This window comes from Haliotis rufescens, unplaced genomic scaffold (assembly GCF_023055435.1).
Source record: "Haliotis rufescens isolate VD_foot unplaced genomic scaffold, xgHalRufe1.0.p SCAF_8, whole genome shotgun sequence".
Lineage (NCBI taxonomy): Eukaryota > Metazoa > Mollusca > Gastropoda > Lepetellida > Haliotidae > Haliotis > Haliotis rufescens.
Window position 1 is genome coordinate 20,969,807 of NW_025964372.1, and position 25,110 is coordinate 20,994,916.

At 43.0% G+C, this 25,110-nt stretch overlaps 1 protein-coding gene across 4 annotated transcripts; it reads right to left on the reverse strand.

Moving 5' to 3' along the window:
• Positions 1–462: 462 nt before the first annotated feature.
• Positions 463–23,311, reverse strand: LOC124114171 (quinone oxidoreductase-like). 4 transcript variants are annotated; one of them, XM_046474744.2, is made up of 9 exons: positions 23,239–23,311; positions 20,718–20,843; positions 20,221–20,373; positions 11,634–11,797; positions 9,655–9,706; positions 8,904–9,053; positions 8,059–8,160; positions 6,226–6,321; positions 463–3,451 (listed from the first exon to the last, which is right to left on the reverse strand). In XM_046474744.2, exons 1-9 carry the CDS (start codon positions 23,293–23,295, stop codon positions 3,290–3,292), a joined length of 1,062 nt encoding a protein of 353 aa, XP_046330700.2. In that variant the 5' UTR covers positions 23,296–23,311; the 3' UTR covers positions 463–3,289. The 4 variants fall into 4 exon arrangements, with proteins under 4 accessions (XP_046330700.2, XP_046330699.2, XP_048244898.1 ...); XM_046474743.2 differs by lacking the exon at positions 23,239–23,311 and adding an exon at positions 23,005–23,230; XM_048388941.1 differs by lacking the exon at positions 23,239–23,311 and adding an exon at positions 22,370–22,664.
• Positions 23,312–25,110: the final 1,799 nt, after the last annotated feature.

Consider the following 25,110-nt stretch of genomic DNA (forward strand, 5'->3'; position numbering starts at 1 on the left):
CCGTTTGAGACGCACGTGATGCTGTGACATTTGTGATGCCTGTGATGTTTGAGATGCCTGTTCCGTTTAAGACGCACGTGATGCTGTGACATTTGTGATGCCTGTGATGTTTGAGATGCCTGTTCCGTTTAAGACGCACGTGATGCTGTGACATTTGTGATGCCTGTGATGTTTGAGATGCCTGTTCCGTTTAAGACGCACGTGATGCTGTGACATTTGTGATGCCTGACGTTTATGATGCCTATTATGTTATGATGCGTTGGTGAGATGAAACAACAATTTTGCGCAAACCATTGACATCTTTCAAAGTAAGTTCAAACATATACATGTCACTTGTTGAACACAACATGCAGCAAACCTAGCTGTATTTCCTGGAACTGTCAAAAGTTGTCTTGACAGCCACAGTTCATGTGTGTATTGTTCTATACCTAAAAAGACTGCAAAAAATATCAACAAAATAACTAAAAGCGCCATTATTTTATTCATAAACAATAGTAACAATTACATCAACAAAATAACTAGAAGCACCATTATAAAATCTAAAGATGTCGTCTGACTACTGTACACATAAGCATGGTAACATATCAGCATGATATCTATGTAGACATTCTGACATGAGGCTATCTTGAGTCGTGAGCTGGCAGGCTATAGAACAACCATTACCAGACAGTGCTGAACAGAGAGTACTGAACAGAGAGTACTGAACAGTCAGTACTGACCAGACAGTGTTGAACAGACAGTACTGAACAGATAGTACTGAACAGACAGTGCTGAACAGACAGTACTGAACAGTGTTGAACAGACAGTACTGAACAGACAGTGCTGAACAGATAGTACTGAACAGAAAGTACTGAACAGACAGTGTTGAACAGGCAGTACTGAACAGATAGTACTGAACAGACAGTGTTGAACAGATAGTACTGAACAGACAGTGCTGAACAGACAGTGCTGAACAGGAAGTGCTGAACAGACAGTACTGAACAGACAGTACTGAACAGACAGAAGAGACAGTGTTGAACAGACAGTGTTGAACAGATAGTACTGAACAGACAGTGTTGAACAGATAGTACTGAACAGACAGTGCTGAACAGACAGTGCTGAACAGACAGTGTTGAACAGACAGTACTGAACAGTGTTGAACAGGCAGTACTGAACAGACAGTACTGAACAGACAGAAGAGACAGTGTTGAACAGACAGTGTTGAACAGATAGTACTGAACAGACAGTGCTGAACAGACAGTGCTGAACAGATAATACTGAACAGACAGTACTGAACAGACAGTACTGAACAGACAGTGCTGAACAGACAGTGCTGAACAGATAGTACTGAACAGACAGTACTGAACAGACAGTGTTGAACAGACAGTACTGAACAGACAGTGTTGAACAGACAGTGCTGAACAGATAGTACTGAACAGACAGTGTTGAACAGATAGTACTGAACAGACAGTACTGAACAGACAGTGCTGAACAGACAGTACTGAACAGTGTTGAACAGACAGTACTGAACAGACAGTGTTGAACAGGCAGTACTGAACAGACAGTACTGAACAGACAGAAGAGACAGTGTTGAACAGACAGTGTTGAACAGATAGTACTGAACAGACAGTGCTGAACAGATAGTACTGAACAGACAGTACTGAACAGACAGTGTTGGACAGGCAGTACTGAACAGACAGTACTGAACAGACAGTGTTGAACTGGCAATACTGAACAGTCTGTGTTGAACAAACAGTACTGAACAGACAGTACTGAACAGACAGTGCTGAACAGACAGAAGAGACAGTGTTCAACAGATGGTGCTGAACACACATTTCCTTACCCTCTATTGAATGGTCTATCCGTGGGGGTTTGGCTGGGTGTACATAAAAAACCTTGAAAATCTGGATAATACTGTTTCCAGTTAAACTGTCTGGATAAACTTATCAGAGGTACTAATCCCTTTGTATATACGGATACATCCACAGAAACAATCATCTTTTGGGAAGCAGATTAACAAGGTTTCATTGTGCAGAAAATAAGATCCTTCACCTTGAATAGTTGCATCAGTTGTGATTACAAGACTAACACGATTCTAGGACACACAGTGAGTAGCCTGGGATATACATCAAGCAGTATCAATGTAGGAGAAAATACATGATGACTTATGTGACAGTTCATGGGTATTGTCGTGACACTGACAGCAGCTGTAATGTCACTGTAATGTCGTGACACTGACAGCAGCTGTAATGTCACTGTAATGTCGTGACACTGACAGCAGCTGCAATGTCACTGTATTGTCGTGACACACACAACAGTTGCAATGTCACTGTATTGTCGTGACACAACAGCTGCAATGTCACTGTAATGTCGTGACTCTCACAGCAGCCGTAATGTCACTGTAATGTCGTGACTCTCACAGGGGCTGTAATGTCACTGTAATGTTGTAACACTCACAACAGCTGTAATGTCACTGTAATGTCGTGACTCTCACAGGGGCTGTAATGTCACTGAAATGTCGTGACTCTCACAGGGGCTGCAATGTCACTGTAATGTTGTGACTCTCACAGCAGCTGCAATGTCACTGTAATGTTGTGACTCTCACAGGGGCTGCAATGTCACTGTAATGTCGTGACTCTCACAGCAGCTGCAATGTCACTGTAATGTTGTGACTCTCACAACAGCTGTAATGTCACTGTAATGTCGTGACTCTCACAGGGGCTGTAATGTCACTGAAATGTCGTGACTCTCACAGCAGCTGCAATGTCACTGTAATGTCGTGACTCTCACAGCAGCTGCAATGTCGTGACTCTCACAGCAGCTGCAATGTCACTAATGTCATGACTCACAGCGACTGTAACGTTACTGTATTGTGACACTCACAGGGGCTGTAATGTCACTGCAATGTTGTGACTCTCACAGCAGTTGCAATGTCGTGACTCTCACAGCAGCTGCAATGTCGTGACTCTCAAAGCAGCTGCAATGTCATGACTCTCAAAGCAGCTGCAATGTCGTGACTCTCACAGCAGCTGCAATGTTGTGACTCTCAAAGCAGCTGCAATGTCGTGACTCTCACAGGGGCTGTAATGTCACTGTAATGTCGTGACTCTCACAGAGGCTGCAATGTCGTGACTCTCAAAGCAGCTGCAATGTCGTGACTCTCACAGCAGCTGCAATGTCACTGAAATGTCGTGACTCTCACAGTAGCTGTAATGTCACTGCAATGTCGTGACTCACAGCAGCTGCAATGTCACTGTAATGTTGTCATTCTCACAGTGGATGTAACGTTACTGTAACATTGTGACAGTGACTAGAGTTTCAGCACAATGTTTCCCTGGGCACTCTTGGTGTTCATGATAAGTTCATGAGTCTCGGCCGCCTTTTCTAGAGGAAACTCCTTCCCCACGACTGGTCGCAGCCAGCCCTGGGACATCCCTGACTCCATTGCTGCGTGCATCTCCTTCCAGTCAGCCTGAAACAATTTGAGTGAGTGAGTGAGTGAGTGTTTGAGTAGATGAGTGGATGAGTGGGTGTTGAGTGGATGAGTGAGTGAGTGAGTGAGTGGGGTATTTGGGCGAGTTGTTGGCAGTGAGTGAGTGGTTGAGTGAGCAAGTGATTGGTTGGTTGAGATAGTGAGTGGGTGAGTGAGTGTGTGGTTGAGTGGGTTGGTAAGTGAGTGAGTTGTTGTTTGGTTGAGTGGGTGAGTGAGTGAGTTGTTGTTTGGTTGAGTGGGTGAGTGAGTGAGTTGTTGTTTGGTTGAGTGGGTGAGTGTTGGGTGGCTGGATGACTGGTTGAGTGGTTGAATGATGGTTTCACCGAAATAGTTAATATCTGAGAACAGAATCACTTCTGAGACACCATGATCTAAATGACTCCCTTGCTGTGAGAGTGGGATGGCACACCACATCCAGTGATGATGATCAACACCTAGAAAGTTTGAAGGTGTTTGGGTAAACTAACAGTAAACACGAAACAACAAAGATTCTTAATCGGATGGTCAGGCTCTCAGACTAGGTTGATGCCTTTCATCGTATCCCAAAAGCATGATGTCAATCACTGGAATGTCTGGACCAGACTCAATTACTTACAGCTTGCCGTCACATAGCTGTGGAATATTGCTGAGTGCAGCGTTAAACAACAAACAAACAACATGAAACATGAAAACTGAAAACATACTTTCAACAACATTCAAATTGCCAACCAACAAAATACATGGACACAATCAGCCAGGTGTCAGACTACTGACAGCCATCCTCGTGCCGGGTCTGACAACACACATGGACACAATCAGCCAGGTGTCAGACTACTGACAGCCATCCTCGTGCTGGGTCTGACAACACACATGGACACAATCAGCCAGGTGTCAGACTACTGACAGCCATCCTTGTGCCGGGTCTGACAACACACATGGACACAATCAGCCAGGTATCAGACTACTGACAGCCATCCTCGTGCTGGGTCTGACAACACACATGGACACAATCAGCCAGGTATCAGACTACTGACAGTCATCCTTGTGCCGGGTCTGACAACACACATGGACACAATCAGCCAGGTGTCAGACTACTGACAGCCATCCTCGTGCTGGGTCTGACAACACACATGGACACAATCAGCCAGGTGTCAGACTACTGACAGCCATCCTCGTGCTGGGTCTGACAACACACATGGACACAATCAGCCAGGTGTCAGACTACTGACAGCCATCCTCGTGCTGGGTCTGACAACACACATGGACACAATCAGCCAGGTGTCAGACTATGGACAGCCATCCTCGTGCTGGGTCTGACAACACACATGGACACAATCAGCCAGGTATCAGACTACTGACAGCCATCCTCGTGCTGGGTCTGACAACACACATGGACACAATCAGCCCGGTGTCAGACTACTGACAGCCATCCTCGTGCTGGGTCTGACAACACACATGGACACAATCAGCCAGGTGTCAGACTATGGACAGCCATCCTCTTGCCGGGTCTGACAACACACATGGACACAATCAGCCAGGTGTCAGACTATGGACAGCCATCCTCGTGCTGGGTCTGACAACACACATGGACACAATCAGCCAGGTGTCAGACTATGGACAGCCATCCTCGTGCTGGGTCTGACAACACACATGGACACAATCAGCCAGGTGTCAGACTATGGACAGCCATCCTCGTGCTGGGTCTGACAACACACATGGACACAGTCAGCCAGGTGTCAGACTACTGACAGCCATCCTCGTGCTGGGTCTGACAACACACATGGACACAATCAGCCAGGTGTCAGACTATGGACAGCCATCCTCGTGCTGAGTCTGACTTCACACATGGACACAATCAGCCAGGTGTCAGACTATGGACAGCCATCCTCGTGCTGGGTCTGACATCACACCTGGACACAATCAGCCAGGTGTCAGACTATGGACTGCCATCCTCGTGCCGGGTCTGACATCACACATGGACACAATCAGCCAGGTGTCAGACTATGGACAGCCATCCTCTTTCTGGGTCTGACATCACACATGGACACAATCAGCCAGGTGTCAGACTATGGACAGCCATCCTTGTGCCGGGTCTGACAACACACATGGACACAGTCAGCCAGGTGTCAGACTATGGACAGTCATCCTTGTGCCGGGTCTGACAACACACATGGACACAGTCAGCCAGGTGTCAGACTATGGACAGTCATCCTTGTGCCGGGTCTGACAACACACATGGACACAGTCAGCCAGGTGTCAGACTATGGACAGTCATCCTTGTGCCGGGTCTGACAACACACATGGACACAGTCAGCCAGGTGTCAGACTATGGACAGCCATCCTTGTGCCGGGTCTGACAACACACATGGACACAGTCAGCCAGGTGTCAGACTATGGACAGTCATCCTTGTGCCGGGTCTGACAACACACATGGACACAGTCAGCCAGGTGTCAGACTATGGACAGTCATCCTTGTGCCGGGTCTGACATCACACATGGACACAGTCAGCCAGGTGTCAGACTATGGACAGCCATCCTTGTGCCGGGTCTGACAACACACATGGACACAGTCAGCCAGGTGTCAGACTATGGACAGTCATCCTCGTGCCGGGTCTGACAACACACATGGAAATTGTCAGCATTGACCAACACCCCTCTGTACAGTGTCACCCACAGGGCAACACCCTCACAAAATACTGCTATCAGTCTCTTCACTAAAAGACCAGAAGAAATGTCTTGAATGTTCTCCAGCAAATAGTTTGGGAAATACTTACATCCCCTGATATCATCAGCATGACGCCTGTGATGGTGCACTCCTTCCCCATTGTGGCGCGTGGGTTGATCTCTGTTGGTCCACGGGAGCCGATGTTCTGCAGACATAAGGTATTACAAGCTAGAGCTATCAGTTACATGAGGTGAGGTCCGGACTAATGCCTATTTCATAGTGCTAGCCTACTGGGGATACGACTGGAGGTGTCTAGAGTTAAGTGTCAAGAACAGAGGTGTCTGGAGTGGAGGTGTCCAGAACAAAGGTTTTAAGAACAGAGGCGTCTGGAGCAAAGGTGTCACAAACAGACGTGTCGGGAGTGGAAGTGTCAAGAACAGAGGTGTCTAGAGGGAAGGTGTCAAGAACAGACATGTCGGGAGTGGAAGTGTCAAGAACAGAGGTGTCTGGAGCGGAAGTGTCAAGAACAGAGGCGTCTAGAGCGAAGGTGTCAAGAACAGACGCATCGGGAGCTGAAGTGTCAAGAACAGAGGCGTCTAGAGCGAAGGTGTCAAGAACAGATGTGTCTGGATTCAATCTCATTAAAATCAGATCTTTGTTCTCGCTTCCGCTAAACAAAGATCTGAAGACATCACATTACGGGTCATGTCAAGCTGATCTTGCACAAACTTTGACCGACCAATGGAATGACCAATTAGAAGGCAGCTTTCTCATGCTTTACGGCACCAATTTCAAATTGGCGACTACGCTTCAAAACATATTTTGACAAATTCTCGATTAAAAATTTGAAACCTGAATAATAAAACCATACTGGAATGGCTAATAGATGGTCTAGATTGTAAGGATTCAGTCGTTTAACCCGTAACTATCGTTCGGAATACACCATGTTAAAGTTTTTGAGATTGCATGACTAGAAATCACATTCCGACTGTCACTTTCATAATCTGGTAAGCGATGCACTGATTGGTCGGATGAAAGGTCGTTCTGACGTGACCCCTAATGGGATGTCTTCAGATCTTTGTTTAGCGGTAGCGAGAACTAAGGTCTTATTTTAATGAGATTGGTCTGGATTGGAAGTGTCAAGAACAAAGGTGTCTGAAGTGGAGGTGTCCAGAACAGAGGTGTCCAGAACAGAGACGTCTGGAGCAAAGGTGTCAAGAACAGACACGTCGGGAGTGGAAGAGTCGAGAACAGAGGTGTCTGGAGTGGAGGTGTCTTGTGTGGAGGTGTCTAGAACAGACGCATCAGGAGTGGAAGTGTCCAGAACAGAGTCGTCTAGAGCGAAGGTGTCAAGAACAGATGCGTCCGGAGTGGAAGTGTCAAGAACAGAGGTGTCTGGAGTGGAAGTGTCCAGAACAGAGGCGTCTAGAGCGAAGGTGTCAAGAACAGACGTGTCGGGAGTGGAAGTGTCGAGAACAGAGGTGTCTGGAGTGGAAGTGTCCAGAACAGAGGCGTCTAGAGCGAAGGTGTCAAGAACAGACACGTCGGGAGTGGAAGTGTCGAGAACAGAGGTGTCTGGAGTGGAAGTGTCTTGTGTGGAGGTGTCTAGAACAGACGCGTCGGGAGTGGAAGTGTCCAGAACAGAGTCGTCTAGAGCGAAGGTGTCAAGAACAGACGCGTCGGGAGTGGAAGTGTCAAGAACAGATGTGTCTTGTGTGGAGGTGTCTAGAACAGAAGCGTCTGGGGTGGAGGTGTTCAGAACAGAGGCGTCTGGAGCAAAGTTGTCAAGAACAGACGCGTCGGGAGTGGAAGTGTCGAGAACAGAGAAATGTGTCCAGAGGAGACCAGATGTGTCTATAGGAGATAGAGGAAAGATGTCTAGAGCTGAGATTTCGGAGCCTAACAGCATTGCCAGTCACACGAGCAATGATAACAGTCTTACCACAATCCGCCCACGTAACTTGATCATGCCGAGGTCCTTTTCCAGGTTTATGTTGGCCAACATCTCCAGGATGACATCCGGCCCCTCCCCTCCCGTTGCATCCTGGGAAACACACAACATCAACCTTCATGAATTACTTCAGTCAGTCTTGTACAGTACAATGTCAGTCTTGTTAGTACAATGTCAATCTTGTTAGTACAATGTCAGTCTTGCACAATACAATGTCAGAGTCTTGTACAGTACAATGTCAGTCTTGTTAGTACAATGTCAGTCTTGTACAGTACAATGTCAGAGTCTTGTACAGTACAATGTCAGTCGTGTTAGTACAGCGTCAGTCTTGTTAGTACAATGTCAGTCTTGTACAGTACAATGTCAGAGTTGTGTACAATACAATGGCAGTCTTGTATAGTTCAATGCTAGGCTTGTACAGTACAATGTCACAGTCTTGTACAGTACAATGTCAGTCTTGTACAGTAAAATGTCAGTCCTAGAAAAAAACAATGTCAGAGTCTTGTACAATTCAATGTCAGTCTTGTACAGTACATTGTCAGTCTTGTTAGTACAATGTCAGTCTTGTACAGTACATTGTCAGTCTTGTTAGTACAATGTCAGTCTTGTACAGTACATTGTCAGTCTTGTTAGTACAATGTCAGTCTTGTACAGTACATTGTCAGTCTTGTTAGTACAATGTCAGTCTTGTACAGTACATTGTCAGTCTTGTTAGTACAATGTCAGTCTTGTACAGAAAAATGTCTATCTTGGACAGGACAATGTCAGTCTACATTAGTCTTGTATAGTACAATGTCAGTCTTGTACAATACAATGTACATGTAAGTCCAACTCACCATGATCTTCTGAATGTAGCCCTCCTCGCGATGGTTGAACACCACATCAGCTCCATTCTTCTTGATGGCCTCCATACCTTCTGCACTCCCTGCCGTGCCGAGAACACGGATGCCCCTCGACTTGGCGATCTGGACGGCCGCAGAACCCACCTGGCATCACGAGAAAGTGAGTGAGAGAGTTATGGGGCAGTGAGTGATGTGTGGGTTTTTCAGGACGGTTGGTTTGTGAGTGAGTTGGGTTTAACGCTTTTAACAGTATTCCAATTATATCGCGGCATGTCAGCTTAATGTGGGAGGAAAGCCTGAAGTGATGCAGGTCTCAGACATTTACCACCTTCAGTGAAACCCACGAGCACGGGTATGGGGCTGACAAACCTAGAAACATAATCCGGGTGAACCGGGATTCGAACCCACAATCATAGGTTTCTGGCGCACCCAAGGGATGCAACTCTGCACAGCGAACCGTGGCGCCTTATACGACTGGGCCATCTGGGCCCCCGTTGGTTTGTGAGTAAGTAAGTGAGGGTGTTGGTTTTGATTGAGTCATGAGTTGGTGGGCGAGTTGAGTGAGGCGAGTGAGTGAGTTCGATTTTGACCAGTATTCCCGTTATATCAGCCTGATGTGGAAAGCCCAAAGTGACACAGGGCGCCCATGATTACTTGTATGGCAAAATCAACAAATATGGGCGCTGACAAACTAAAGATCCTATTCAGTTCCCTATTGCCTGAACCTTGCAGATCATGTACTCACCCCTCCACTGGCGCCATGCACAAGGACGGTCTCCCCGGGACGGGCGCCGCCTCTGTAGAGGGCAAAACAACAGCACATGTAGGTGTCATTCTTACTCAAGTAATAGATTTCTAGTGCAATACATGTAGACTTTGTCATGGTGGGATATTGCTGTTCACCTCGGTGTGAGAGTTCTGTAAACTGTTCACCTCGGTGTGAGAGTTCTGTAAACTGTTCACCTCGGTGTGAGAGTTCTGTAAGCTGTTCACCTCGGTGTGAGAGTTCTGTAAACTGTTCACCTCGGTGTGAGAGTTCTGTAAACTGTTCACCTCGGTGTGAGAGTTCTGTAAACTGTTCACCTCGGTGTGAGAGTTCTGTAAGCTGTTCACCTCGGTGTGAGAGTTCTGTAAACTGTTCACCTCGGTGTGAGAGTTCTGTAAACTGTTCACCTCGGTGTGAGAGTTCTGTAAGCTGTTCACCTCGGTGTGAGAGTTCTGTAAACTGTTCACCTCGGTGTGAGAGTTCTGTAAGCTGTTCACCTCGGTGTGAGAGTTCTGTAAACTGTCCTCGGTGTGAGAGTTCTGTAAGCTGTCCTCGGTGTGAGAGTTCTGTAAGCTGTCCTCGGTGTGAGAGTTCTGAAAGCTGCTTATCCTGGTATGAGTATGCTGTCAACTGTTTACCTCAGTATGAGTGCTCTGTAAGCTGTTTATCCTGGTATGAGTATGCTGTCAACTGTTTACCTCAGTATGAGTGCTCTGTAAGCTGTTTATCCTAGTATGAGTGTGCTGTCAACTGTTTACCTCAGTATGAGTGCTCTGTAAGCTGTTTATCCTGGTATGAGTGTGCTGTCAACTGTTTATCTCAGTATGAGTGCTCTGTAAGCTGTTTATCCTAGTATGTGTGTGCTGTCAACTGTTTACCTCAGTATGAGTGCTCTGTAAGCTGTTTATCCTAGTATTTGTGTGCTGTCAACTGTTTACCTCAGTATGAGTGCTCTGTAAGCTGTTTATCCTGGTATGTGTGTGCTGTCAACTTTTTACCTCAGTATGAGTGCTCTGTAAGCTGTTTATCCTGGTATGAGTGTGCTGTCAACTGTTTACCTCAGTATGAGTGCTCTGTAAGCTGTTTATCCTCGTATGAGTGTGCTGTCAACTGTTTACCTCAGTATGAGTGCTCTGGAAGCTGTTTATCCTAGTATGAGTTTGCTGTCAACTGTTTTCCTCAGTATGAGTGCTCTGTAAGCTGTTTATCCTGGTATGAGTGTGCTGTCAACTGTTAACCTCAGTATGAGTGCTCTGTAAGCTGTTTATCCTAGTATGAGTGTGCTGTCAACTGTTTACCTCAGTATGAGTGCTCTGTAAGCTGTTTATCCTAGTATGAGTGTGCTGTCAACTGTTTACCTCAGTATGAGTGCTCTGTAAGCTGTTTATCCTGGTATGTGTGTGCTGTCAACTGTTTACCTCAGTATGAGTGCTCTGTAAGCTGTTTATCCTAGTATGAGTGTGCTGTCAACTGTTTACCTCAGTATGAGTGCTCTGTAAGATGTTTATCCTGGTATGAGTGTGCTGTCAACTGTTTACCTCAGTATGAGTGCTCTGTAAGCTGTTTATCCTAGTATGAGTGTGCTGTCAACTGTTTACCTTAGTATGAGTGCCCTGTAAGCTGTTTATCCTAGTATGTGTGTGCTGTCAACTGTTTACCTCAGTATGAGTGCTCTGTAAGCTGTTTATCCTAGTATTTGTGTGCTGTCAACTGTTTACCTCAGTATGAGTGCTCTGTAAGCTGTTTATCCTAGTATGTGTGTGCTGTCAACTTTTTACCTCAGTATGAGTGCTCTGTAAGCTGTTTATCCTGGTATGAGTGTGCTGTCAACTGTTTACCTCAGTATGAGTGCTCTGTAAGCTGTTTATCCTAGTATGAGTGTGCTGTCAACTGTTTGCCTCAGTATGAGTGCTCTGTAAGCTGTTTATCCTAGTATGAGTGTGCTGTCAACTGTTTACCTCAGTATGAGTGCCCTGTAAGCTGTGTAGTAGGGGACTCCGATTCCAGCACCCTGTTCAAATGTGATAGCATCGCCAAGATGACCGATGTACTTTTCCTCGACTGTGGCGAACTCAGCATAAGCTCCCGTTGATGTCCGCATGGAGTACACACGATCGCCCTTCTGTAACCATACAAACAAGTGCATTGTGAGTCGTACTGAACACACAGATACATGCAGCCATTGTAACCCACACTCACCCCATCCTTTGGGAACTATTGGGAATCACTCAAAACACAGGAAAAATAATCACGCGTCAAGTACAAAACTAACTTATGATCCATTAATGTCTTCCTCAAGGTTTCGCCTTGCATACAAAACTCGGGTCCAGAATTAAGATGGTGTAGTGTAGTGTAGTGTAGTGTAGTGTAGTGTAGTGTAGTGTAGTGTAGTGTAGTGTAGTGTAGTGTAGTGTAGTGTAGTGTAGTGTAGTGTAGTGTGGTGTAGTGTGGTGTAGTGGGGTGGAGTGGAGTGTAAAATTTAATAATTACTTAAAATCACTGAAAAGGAATATCATTGTTCGTCCCACGGAACGCATTATATACTTTTTTCTGTGTCCATTCTATTTATTTGTGCATACTGGACATACATTTCTGTGTCGCGTAAAACAGATAGACAAGGTAGTGTCACAACCCCACACAAGTCATCTTCCCGAGGCAAGAGAGTTAACTGACTTTAAAAGTCCAGTTTCCACCCTTGCCGAACTAGGCTGGAATTCCTGGGCTCGATCGTAGCGCCACCAGTGGCGATTACGAGTTATGTCCCTTCTATGCCTCTCCTATGGACCAATCAGATTCCACCCCTCGTATCACTTGCATCTGCTTCAAACAAAATGGTGGTGCCCAGACAAGACGATCTGATCGACAATCAAGATCTATATTGTAATAAAACGGGTCTTTCATCACAAAGTGCATCAAATCATGTGAGCACCTTGATTAAAAACTTGAAAAGATTTGGAAAATATCTATTGACGAGTTGGCGCTGCAATGCTTTGCAAATCCTGCAGTCGACCGAACTCTGCATGACAGTTTACAAACCGGATTTCGATTTTGGTGCCAATTTTGATTGGAGTATGTATAGACTCGTTAGTCCAGCCAAACTCCATAATACCAGCCTAGTTTGGCAAGGGTGAAAACTGGACTTTTATTGTCAGTTAACTCTCTTGCCTCGGGAAGATGCACACAGGTTGAACAGTAAGAACAGGACACATCCAATCACCTGATTGTTTAATATGTTTTGGGAGGTCCAGGGCTCGATTTAAGGAACTTCATTTAACTTTGACCAGGTGCATGTTGACATGAAATCCAAGCCACACACAAAATGAGGTTTCATCCTGGTCCCATAAACTTATTAAAGTCGAAACATTGACCATTTGACAGCCGTCTGTAAACAATCAAGCCTGGACCACACGATCCTGTTAGTCACCTCTTATGGATTAGTGATGTAGACTGGTAAGGTGACTATATATACACTACTGCCTAGAAGTTCATTCCCCTTACACGCATGGGCAACGCGTTACGCAACCAGTGTGCATCGGGTTGGTCACGCGTGTGATACCCGTGTGCAACGCGTTGCACACGGGTGTGCACCCCCTTCGCCACTCGTGTGCAACGCGTGACACACTCATTAGAGGGGGAACAAACTTTTGACCAAAGGAGGACCCGTCTTAAGCTGAACCTGGAGGTGGTAACAAGGAGAGAAAATTTTGTTATCCTGACGAAAAATGATAATACACATGTATTTGCTAATGTCTCCTTTCTTTATGTGATTTTGTGGGAATAACATGAATACTGTTGTGTTTAAATAGATCTGTCTTGTTTTATACGACCATTGCTTCTAAATCCGATGGTGTTAAGAGAATACATGGCCCTGGAACATGTTATTGCAATTGAAATGCTTTTATTGTGATTTGACATTAACCGTCTGTAGTACGACTTTCAGTGATAATATGTATGAGGTTTGGCGGCGCATTGTTTTTATTGGACCCTAATTACTTTATGATGACTTGGACTCTTTATCTCAGCTCCATAGCCGTGAGGCTGGGAAAGAGCAGCATGTAATTAATGAGGGTGGGTTATATCATTGAGGATACACTTGAGGGAGAGAATACTAATTACCATACTACAGGAAGAGACCTGTAGACGTAAGCGCGAGGTTGTGTTTTAGCTGGCCGTTCGATAATGGCCGCCAGGAGAAGTAAGCTTTGACTGCGTCATCTAAAATAAATAGTAAGAAACAGCAGTGTTATTTTCACGGGTCTGTTGAATAAACTCCCAGCGCTACGATCAATGTATCTTCTACTTGATCCTTGATACATCATTTTGGCATTCACAATATATAGTAATTCAACGTACAAAGGAGCACTGATCTAAAGCAATTCCGCGGGAGTAGTTGTTACCTGTGCATTACTGTATTTTCCCAGTGAGTACCCGGATGATATAGCAGAAATCTAGACTTGTTAGCGACCTGTGCTCACCATTCGTAAGCACATTTTTATTGAAAGTAGAAGGACGTATGGTCACATTGATCAACAAAAATGAAATACAGTTTTGGAAATGTAGGTATATTTGTGGGGAGCATCGGTAATGGTGATGCAGTTTTGGTAAGTCACTTGCTTGGTAATTGTGCGATCTTTGTGTACACTATTTTGACTTGCAACACAAAGTAAATATTTCATCTGAACATTGCTTATTTTACCGTGTGTATATGTTTACATTCAAAATGTAAACATATTTCACTAAGGAAATTTATTAAACACCTAAATATTCAGTTTATTTTACAAATTAACTGAAAAATATGTCCATCTTTATTAATATGATAACGAATTCCAAATATTTGTTTATGTTTAATATCATCACCAAGTACAGTTCTGTATTGTTGGGCTTCTTTTCTTAGCATAATTAATATATTGTGAAGTGTTTAAGCTCTTTTGATCGTCTTTATCATTTTTAGTCTGTCGGTTAAATAAATGAATGGATTATTCAGTCAATTTGTAAAATGACTGAAATATTTAGATATTTAATAAATTGCCTGAGTGAATCATATTTTACACATTGACTGTAACAGATACACGCTTACAAAAGAAAATACTTGTGAAAACAACGTCTATCGCGCATCGAAAAACTTCCCAACCAAACGGAAAGGAACAAGAATGATTCTGTTCAAAGCTGCAGCGAATGAATGAAAACAAAATGCAAATATAATTATTACAACCTACCAAAGTAATAATGTATCTGGGATATCAACATAAAGGAACAATATCCATTGCGTCTGCAGCTGTACAAAAATACTTATTTGATGTCAAATGTCTATGTGAGAATCAAATACTTTAATAATAATTATTTGGAAACAATATTTGGAATATATATGAAATATATTAAAATATTTAAATATATCGTTTTAAACGTTATTTAAATGTATCGAATATTATATAACCCGTGTTTCTTTCTTAACTGATCACTTAGTTTGTTTCAATTGTTTCACATAGCTGCCAAGTTAGCTGAGAAAGCCCACGTGACAACTATTTTTATAATGTCCTCGGTTCTTAAAAACATACATTGAGTTAGATAACAATGAACAACCAGTCAGTGTATTATCAGTTACCCTTTGAACAAAGTATGTTGTTTTTACATCTGTACTTCACGCCATGATATGAGTGTATTGCCTAGGTTTAGTAAACCTACCTTTACATGTAAACACTTACTTTTGACATATCCACTGTGCAAGATAACAGTAATTAATCAATCAACGTATTTCCTGTTGATCCTTTGATGTCTGGGAATGATCAGTTGATTTACAAAAAAAGTAAAGCAACGGACCATACATCTCTTGCTGGGCTGCCACGTGCGTATCACATAACTCACATTCCACCTCACTTCAAACCTGGATTAAGATTGAATAATTACCCCAGGTACAAGACAGACCAAATTTGAACCTTTATAATCTGAGTGGTGCTACAACTAAGTATACATGTTATAAATTCATTAGCTGAGCAGCAAGTGAATTACGACAAATACACAAGTGTAGGGTTATACCAGAAAATGTGGATGACAACAAGGGAGTAGTAATTGTATCATCCACGCAATCCGAAATCCGCAAATGCTTTCACTCAGGGATACTTTTTATTATTAAACTGTAACCATCAGTGGTATTTCCAAATAACGACATCCGATGAGCTTTCGCCGTTATTTGTCTGTTTGTTTAGGGTGAAGAAATTAATTACCATGCGCCCTTTGTTGAAATCTTCATAGATCACGGGTAACCAATCAGTTTTCAAAAATGCGTAAGCTTATTTAGCTGTCCTTGCAGACTGGTAGCCCAGTCTCTTGTCACGCTCGGTTGCGTTAACGAGCAAATTGACTCACGGCAGCTAGAAAGGCCAAGCGGAAATCCAAAGGTCGTATTACCTGAAGAATCAACCTTCATTTGCGAAATATCTACTGCTCTCAAAATTAAAGTCAGAACTTTCTAACCAAGGATTACCAGTTGAAACTGGTCGATGGCTGAACATTCCCAGGGAAGACAGCCAGTGTCCACTCTGTGAATCTATCGCTATGGGAGATGAATTGCATTATTTATTCCAATGTGAAGCTTTTCACCAACGGCGATATGAACTCTTAAATAAGCAATATCTTAAGTTTCCAAACATTTAAGAAAATTATGACCACTAACAGTGTAAGAAATCTAAAAGGCCTATCTAAATTCCTTAACGATGTGTACAATACAATTGGTAAATTGTATTAGTATCCACGTATCCTATTTTTATTATTTTTGTTAAATTGTACATAATAAAAATTGTAGATAATTGTATGTCATGTTATTCTAAGAATAAATGAGTTTGAGTTTGAGTCTGACACCCGAGAAGAAGCCAGAGATTAGTGCCCCTTTTTGAATAGTTTACAATCATGTGTTTTAGGGTTAGCTGTGTTGGCTTAAACGTATTTTTATTTCAAAAGAAATCTGGATCGGTAAACAAGCAAAACTTATGTAATACCACTCCAGGTAACAACTGAACAACAGCTGGATATATATAAGAGAGTGATGAACATAAACATACAAAATGCACAAATAAATACAGGAAGCCAATAAACTGAAGCAAGTGGTGTCTGTGAAATAAGGTAATGCAGTTTTCCTTTACTACATGCATAAAATTAAGCTACTCAAACCTTTTGCTTTTGACGATGATGTCGTGAACTGATTTAAGAAGAGTCATGTTTGTAGAACTGCTTAACTACTGCCACGTAATATCATTTTTAGACCATACCCATGTGTGTAGAAATACACAGTGTTTCTGATATTATCGTATTTTTTGACAGTTATAGAAAAAGTGAATTGCATCTTCAAGGTGATATCCACAAGTGCAGTCTGGTATGTCTGATACATGTCGTCTAAACTTATCAGCGTTTAAGTCACTGCAGCCGAGCCTAACGCGACAGTGGACAATTTGGCATGATCTATGAAAATATTTGAAGTCAAAATTATTAGTAATTGCATCAGAACGATTAATTAATGATTTGATTTCTTTTAATGAGCGAGCATTAGTTACTTCATCGGATAGAGGGTTCCGTATTTTGGCTAAGCAACTTGTGAGTGCTACAGGTCTATAATTTGAGCATTCATGTTCATCGCTGACACTGACACCGCATCAGCCCGGCAGTGGACTTGACACAATTATTTGCGCACCGATTATATAACTCCTACAGACAGGGTGGGGTGGTTGTTTAAAGCGAAACGGACGACCCCGTCTGTTATCTAATAAATACTGTGCGGCGCCTTGCCTCAAAACATACACCTTATAGTAGTAAACAACGATCAGGATGGCCTGGAAATAAACACAATTCTGTCTGCCCAGTGTATCCACAATTAACTAGAATGCTTCATATCCACAAATATATATATAGAAAATAGATATTTGCCCACAGCAAATATTCATTTGCTTAATTGCATCAGTATGGTTTATCAGAACATGTACAATGCTTTCTTACGCTTGGTGAGGCAGACTGAAATTGAACATTAGGATAACGTCAGCAGGGATAAAAGAGGTCATACCAAAGAACTTTAATTACTAGTGGAAAAGTCAGACATTCCGATCAACCACTTCTTTATTTAATCATTACGCTTTTTTACCCTAATAGTATAAGTGCTTCCCCGTGTGCGAGATAGGCTTAAGTCGGAAAGCGCACGTTAAATCTCCGAGGTACCTATCTACCAGAACTTTATTTGCTGTTCTGGTCATACATAAATATATGTAAGTTACGTACATGGGGAGGCTAGATTATTTACAGCTAACAGCAATATAGTGCAAATATTATGTTCAATAAAAGAAAACGTTGATAGATCTATAACACACTTTTTGTACTATTAAACAAACTGTGGACTTTTAAGACATTTTCGCTTATTGTAATAACATCTAGCTAACAAATCATGTCTATCTCTGAAATCCACAAGCATAGTTGCTGTCAAACCTAAAAAACATATTCAGGGAGGTCAGTTTTGACTTGCCAAGCACCTTAAGGTGAGTTTATTTTTAAACTGTCAAAAGCGATTGTCCCTTCAATACTAGTATATGGCTGGAAGCTGTTTCTCGGACTGTTATGAGTTATGATGTATTTTATGATATTACTGGGGAATGTTCAAATTAGTTACTGTCATTTAATCCAACGTTCTAACTGTCAACTGTCTCAACAGGACCATAGGTTTGGTTATATATCTCCTCCCTGTCTCTATGTCTTAAGTTGTTAATCGGTAACTGCGGTCCAAATGTATCAACTTATTCATCTATTGTTGCAAACTTGACTGATTTAACATATCTAATTGGTCATGAACTACTCAGTCAGTCAAGCACCTGTATCAGAAATGTAAAACCAGCCATGTTTCATGTAGTCCCAATATCACTGAAAAATGCCGATGAAACGTGACATAAATTTACTCACAGACAATATATTTTTCGTGAGAGTGAAGCACAATTTTATTAAAGTTTTATTAACAATTTCATAAACTATAATAATATTAATATTAAAATTCATCATCACTTGCCAAGTTTATGAACATGTCCCAATTTGGGAGATGTCACATATAAACAAGAATTCGAACTAAGTTTGATCGTCTTTGACACTGAGGTTTATCCCCACTTTGCCAGCAAACTGCAGAAGATTAACAGTGAGTGAGCATCGTTTCTATGTTTATACAAGAAAAGATGTTATGCCAAAAACGCTCACAGTAGTTAGTGAGTAAACTCACGACCTGTCATGACCTGATCATTGAGTGACTTCCTCCAATCAACGTGAAAAGATTACCCACAGAGAAAGAAAGGATTAAAGTCACCCATAAATCTTATCCTAACGTAGTACTCCAACTTCTAAATGCCTCTCAAAGAAGGATTAAAATCCTAAATATGTCCTATCTACGTGGTATAGGTACTCACAACCTCTAATAATAAACTGTTACGTTTGGTATCCCCAGCAATACTCACTATGGTCATTGGGCAAATGTAAAAATCACAAACCTTAACGAGATTCTGTCTACATGGTCACACCCGGTGATTGTGAAGATCTCAAATTCTATCAACAGTCAGACAGCATGGCTGTTCATATTCATTTACCACATCCTCTTATTATTAGTATAAAAGTGTCCCACACAAAACATTCTTTTATTTATTCTTTCAAAATACAAAACAGAAAGTGGGGTGTGGGGAAATGGGACATATTCCCACGTGAAATAATGAGACATTAGTAGTGGTGACGGCTATATCATAATTGTACTGTCTAAAGCATAAATTTGGCGAACGAAAAACGTTATATTTGTAATCAAATGGAATGACTCGTGTGGGCAAATGAATATGTTCGCAAATCCACAAACAATCATTTTATTAATGGCGAACATTTACCAACCCGCGACAATCGTGTCAACACGGGGGTTCCCCTAGCAATAAACTCGCATCTAAATTCACTACTGTTCTACTGTCGGCTAGTCACAATGGCTAGACGGGACCCCAGTGGAATGGTTCATGCCATAAAAGTCTAACAACCGAACACTAATTAAGACGGGCCGACCTTGTATTTACGGTCTGGTGAACACAGCTTAATGGCCGCTCATTAACTCAAATTTCACATCTCACTGTTTTGTTTTATCTCACTATTCATTTGATAATTTTGTCAACTTCAACTGGAACCCAGTCCCGTGTTACACGCGTGGCACACTCGTGTGCAACGGGTTGCACACGCGCTGCACACCCGTTGCACACCCGTGTGCAACGAGTGCTCACCCCGTGTGCAACCCGTTGAGCACCCGTGTCACATGCGTGTTACACGCGTTCTCAACGCGTGTTAGGGGAATGAACTTTTAGGCAGTAGTGTAGGTTTTGAGTGAGGTAAAATGATTGATTTTGGATGGACACGTAAGGATTAGTCAGACACAAATTTGAACTTTTTTATAGCACATGGTGGATGTAGACATAAATGTTAAGTTGCTTTTTCCAATAATAGGTTGCACTTGTGCATGTTTACTATAGCTAAAACGAGCCATGAGATCTGCTGACCACTGTTTACCTGGAACTTTTTCACATCCGCCCCGACCTCCTGGACGACACCGGACACATCCATCCCAGGGGTGTAGGGCAGGGAGGGCTTGGCTGCGTACACGCCGCTGCGGATGTAGGTGTCCACCGGGTTGATGCCGGCAGCACTCACTTTAATCAGCACCTACAGGTACACCAAGTAGAAAAACAAGTGGAATACAAGTGTAAGAGAAGTTGAGTACAAGTTGCAAACAAGTACAATAGTATGATACAAGTGGATTACAAGAGAAGTACAAGTGGAGTACAAGAGTAGAAGTGGTGTACAAGTTGCATACAAGTACAATAATATGATACAAGTGGATTACAAGAGAAGTACAAGTAGAGTACAAGTAGGGTACAAGAGAAGCATAAGTGGAGTATAAGAGAAGGACAAGTGGACCTTACAATATAAGTACAAGTTCAATACAAATGGAATACAAAGCTTGGGTTAAAGTAAGGAGAGTCCTGGGCATATCTATCATGACTTACCTCGGAGGCCTTGGGTTGAGGTATGGGGACATCTGTCTGTACTTTCAGCACCTCTGGCCCCCCGAACTCTGTGACTCTGATCGCCCTCATCACTGCACGCACAAAGCTTCTACTGGACATACAACCCTGATGCAGAACAAAACAGTAAACAAGTCAACTGACACCATGTTTGTTTGTTTGTTTGTTGTTTATTTGTTGTTTAACGCCCCCTCAGCAATATTCCAGCTATATGGCGGCGTTCTGTAAATAATCGAATCTGGACCAGACAATCCAGTGATTAACACCATGAGCATCAATCCATACAATTGGGATACGATGACATGCATCAACCAAGTCAGCGAGTCTGACCACCCAATCCTGTGGTTGCCTCTTACGACAAGCGTAGTCGCCTTTTACCACAAGCTTGGGTTGCTGAAGACCAGTGTTCTACCCCGATCTCCACGCGTACTAACCATGCTAACACCATGTATTGCTGGTCGGTCAATCTTGTTGTTTAATGCTGCAGTCAGCAGTATTCTAGTATTTCATGACAGTTTGTAAAGAATCAAGTCTGACCCAATTAAACCAGGGGCCTTAGTGTACGACCGGGTAATGGTGAGACACTCCTGAAGCCCCATCTTACCAGTTCGTCGTTTTGGGTACTGGGGTAAACAATATAAGACACCTGCATGAAAGCTTAACAGTCTTAAAATAAATTTCGAACTGTTTCTTGAACAGGAATTCATAAATTCCAGATCGCAATCAACCTATCATGTAATGTATGAGGTGTGAGGTGAAATGGGTTTAACGTCGCGTCCAAGATTATTGCACTTATATAGCGACGTGCATGCGTATGTGTGTGTGTGTGGCTACTTGTACTAGTCTGGACTGATGCCGATTTATAGTGCTAGCAAACTGAGATACCATGCCGCAGTTTAACATGAATACCCCACTCAGACACAGTATACTGACTCCGAGCCGACCAGTCCTTGTTTTAGCCCCTTAATGCCGAGCGCCAGACAGGGTAACAACAAGTACCATCTTTTAACGTCTTTTGGTATGACGCAGCTGGGGATCGAACCCTGGACCTTCCGCTCTCCGGGCGGACGCTCTACCACTAGACCACGGAGGCGGTCTTGTAATGTATGAGATCACACAGGTAATGATGTAGTCTGAAACGCTCTCTGGGCAGACGCTTTACCACTAGACCACGGAGGCGGTCTTGTAATGTATGAGATCACACAGGTAATGATGTAGTCTCAAACGCTCTCCGGGCGGACGCTCTACCCCTAGACCACGGAGGCGGTCTTGTAATGTATGAGATCACACAGGTAATGATGTAGTCTGAAACGCTCTCCGGGCAGACGCTCTACCACTAGACCACGGAGGCGGTGTTGTAATGTATGAGATCACACAGGTAATGATGTAGTCTGAAACGCTCTCCGGGCGGACGCTCTACCCCTAGACCACGGAGGCGGTCTTGTAATGTATGAGATCACACAGGTAATGATGTAGTCTGAAACGCTCTCCGGGCAGACGCTCTACCACTAGACCACGGAGGCGGTGTTGTAATGTATGAGATCACACAGGTAATGATGTAGTCTGAAACGCTATCAACGTGATCAAACAGACAATATCGCCTCTTACAGAGAAACAAGTATCCCTCACCTGACCTGATTCAGTTGTTGATTAATCGAGTATGCAAGATATGAATATTCAATTAACTGTAGCTGGAACTTGTGGCTGGTGATTATCCCATTGTGCTGACCCACATCCTACAAGCTATTATGCTGACTCACGTCCTTCAAGCTGTATCTTGTAGGGCCTGTACAGGTTTTAAGCCTCTACACTCACGAGTGTGTCAAATTATTCCTCCACTGAGTCCTCAATACCATCTAATTTTTAACTCTGAGTCTCATTGTTAACCCCTGAATCTCGAATACTACTTAACACAAATATAAAAAGCATTGAGAAAGGAGAGTTAAATTACTCACAAGAATAAAATACTATTACGGAAACTTTGAAGTACGTCGGTTGTCAATATGTTTAATAATGATGAATTTGCGTACTAAATACGATTTTATTTTAGTCCCGCGTACCGCACGACGGAATACTGTCCGAATACCGTCTAAATTGACCCCCGAATCCCGCGTGCCAAAAGGGGGTTTGGTAGCCTCACTCACCAGTCACGTGATACATACATGGTCAATTCTGGCTTTATTTTTGTTTAACTTGTTTGTAAAGTTTGTGAACCTGTTTCAAACATCTGCAAGTAAACTTATCCCCGGCTAAAAGTTAAATCATGTACCTGGTCAGACGTGTGACAGTGATTATCGCCTAGACTATCTGCATCCTCTGATTCTGAATCTGATGAATGTTGACAGGTGCCCGGAACCAGACACGCCAACAGTATTACAATACTGACAATTTTACCATGACAACTGCCCGCGCACGACAAATATAACGTCATGTCCTAGCAGCATTTACGCACAGATCTTGTTGTTAAATTTGAGGACGAGCATACGCCACTGATCAATCCTACCTTTTCAACACGTGCAACGTCCAATTCTGTCACTTCCGGGTGACTATAAAGGGACATAACTCCTGTCTCCTTGTTGGCGTATCAACGCAACTGTGGTATTTCTGGCATGGACGCTGACAATGTACTACCGGTTGCAGCTTGTCAACTTGTTCACAAAATAATGGGCTTATAACTTTGACAACTGTTGGTTAACCTGTTTAAAAACTGGCTGACCCGTACACAACGATAATTAAGTACATTCATTGATTGGCTAACTCGTAAACACATACACACTCTTCAAAAAAAGAAACGCACTGGTAGAATGTGGTCCATTGAACCTGACTACACACAAAATCCGGTATGTAAATTGGATATATGTTATTGGAAAATGTTAGTGGCCTGATATTCGACAAACGGTGCGTCAAATCGCAGCCATTGTCGATTTGCAATGTCTTAAACGGCATTGTTTTCACACTTGTTAAAAAATGTCATGGAAAACAGTAAAGCAAAATGCACGTGCAAGTTACTCGCAGTAGTGGCTATAAAAAGGCAAGCATAAGCCAATAACTTATCATTCAATTATCAACATTTTTAAAGTTCTAAAATGCCAATACTCAGCGCTGCCGATCGGAACATCGCCAAAGGACGTATCCAAAGAGGGGAATCGAAGTCTTCTGTTGCAGGCCACTTCAACGTCCGCCACAGCACCATTTGCCGCCTTTGTGACCGATACACACAGTTCAATTCCACTGCAGACCGTCCGAGAACCGGCCGACCAAGAGTTACCTCCTCTGCGCAGGATCGCTATATTCGACTGTTCCACCTACGCCATCGCAGTGTCACATCTACGAAAACTGCAGGATGCATCCATGGTTTGAGGAGGATATCGGACCAGACTGTCAACATGACAACGCTCCACCGCACACAGCTCGTTTCTCGGTAGACTACCTCCCTAATGCTAACACCAACGCCTTGCCCTGGCCGTTTTTGATCTCCAGATCTCAACCCAATTGAAGACCTCTGGGATGAACTCGATCGACGTGTACGTCAACGTCAGAACACGCCGCAGACACTCCCACAACTAGCCAACGCGTTACCCGTCCGCAGGACAGAATTCGTACACTTATCCAGCTAAGCGACGTGGAGCTTGTGTACGAGTCGCAACGAAGCTGGAGCTTGGTAACGTGTAAATATCTACATCGAAACGTCGCTATATCGCGGCAAATAAACCAGAAGTTGTTATTCATAAAGTTGTACGTTTTCTTTTTTGAGTGGTGGTTTAGTGTGTATTGTCATATTTTCAATGCATTGAACTTAAAACACTTCTACAAAACGACTTGTTTGATCGCTCAACACACTGTATGAATATCTCTTTTAATTGATTGATTTATGGCCATGTAAACTCTTAAAGGGGTTAAAAACGAAAATATTCTACATGAGATCGTATTCAAATAGTAAATGTCTCGGAAATATCTTTGTGCGAGTAAACAAATTAATAAACTCAGCGTGCATGTTTACTTATCAACCACCGAACAATACGGTTTATGATTACTCAATTACAAACTGTCTCGGAAATAGATTTGTACGAGTAAACAATTGCAAAGCGTTAGTTTTCACATGTGTACGAGTAAGCAAACGAAACAATGTACTTAAGCATCGTTGTGTACGGACAGGAAGTCTGTTTATAGACTCTCTGGTATGGGTCTGCTAAAAGTTGTGAACGGATCAGCTAATTTGGAAACGAGTCTCCGCGCGAACGTGTTGACAAAAAATAAAGTACTCCAGGCCCGATCGGTCAGGGAGTGTTCGGCCTTGTGCCTGTAATAGAGGTTTTGTGTCCCGCGCGTCAATTGTTTGGGTGAAACGTGAAAAAGAACTCACGGAGAAGATAGA

Bases quoted from the DNA above. Each gene is read 5' to 3' on its own strand.
- LOC124114171 (XM_046474743.2), bottom strand. From the start codon at position 23,166: ATGACGTTATATTTGTCGTGCGCGGGCAGTTGTCATGGTAAAATTGTC. The intron at 20,844-23,004 runs GTACATGATTTA...GTTCTGCATCAG, and splicing joins ACTGTCACACGTCTGACCAG to GGTTGTATGTCCAGTAGAAG. The intron at 9,054-9,654 runs GTGAGTACATGA...TCGTGATGCCAG, and splicing joins TGCATGGCGCCAGTGGAGGG to GTGGGTTCTGCGGCCGTCCA.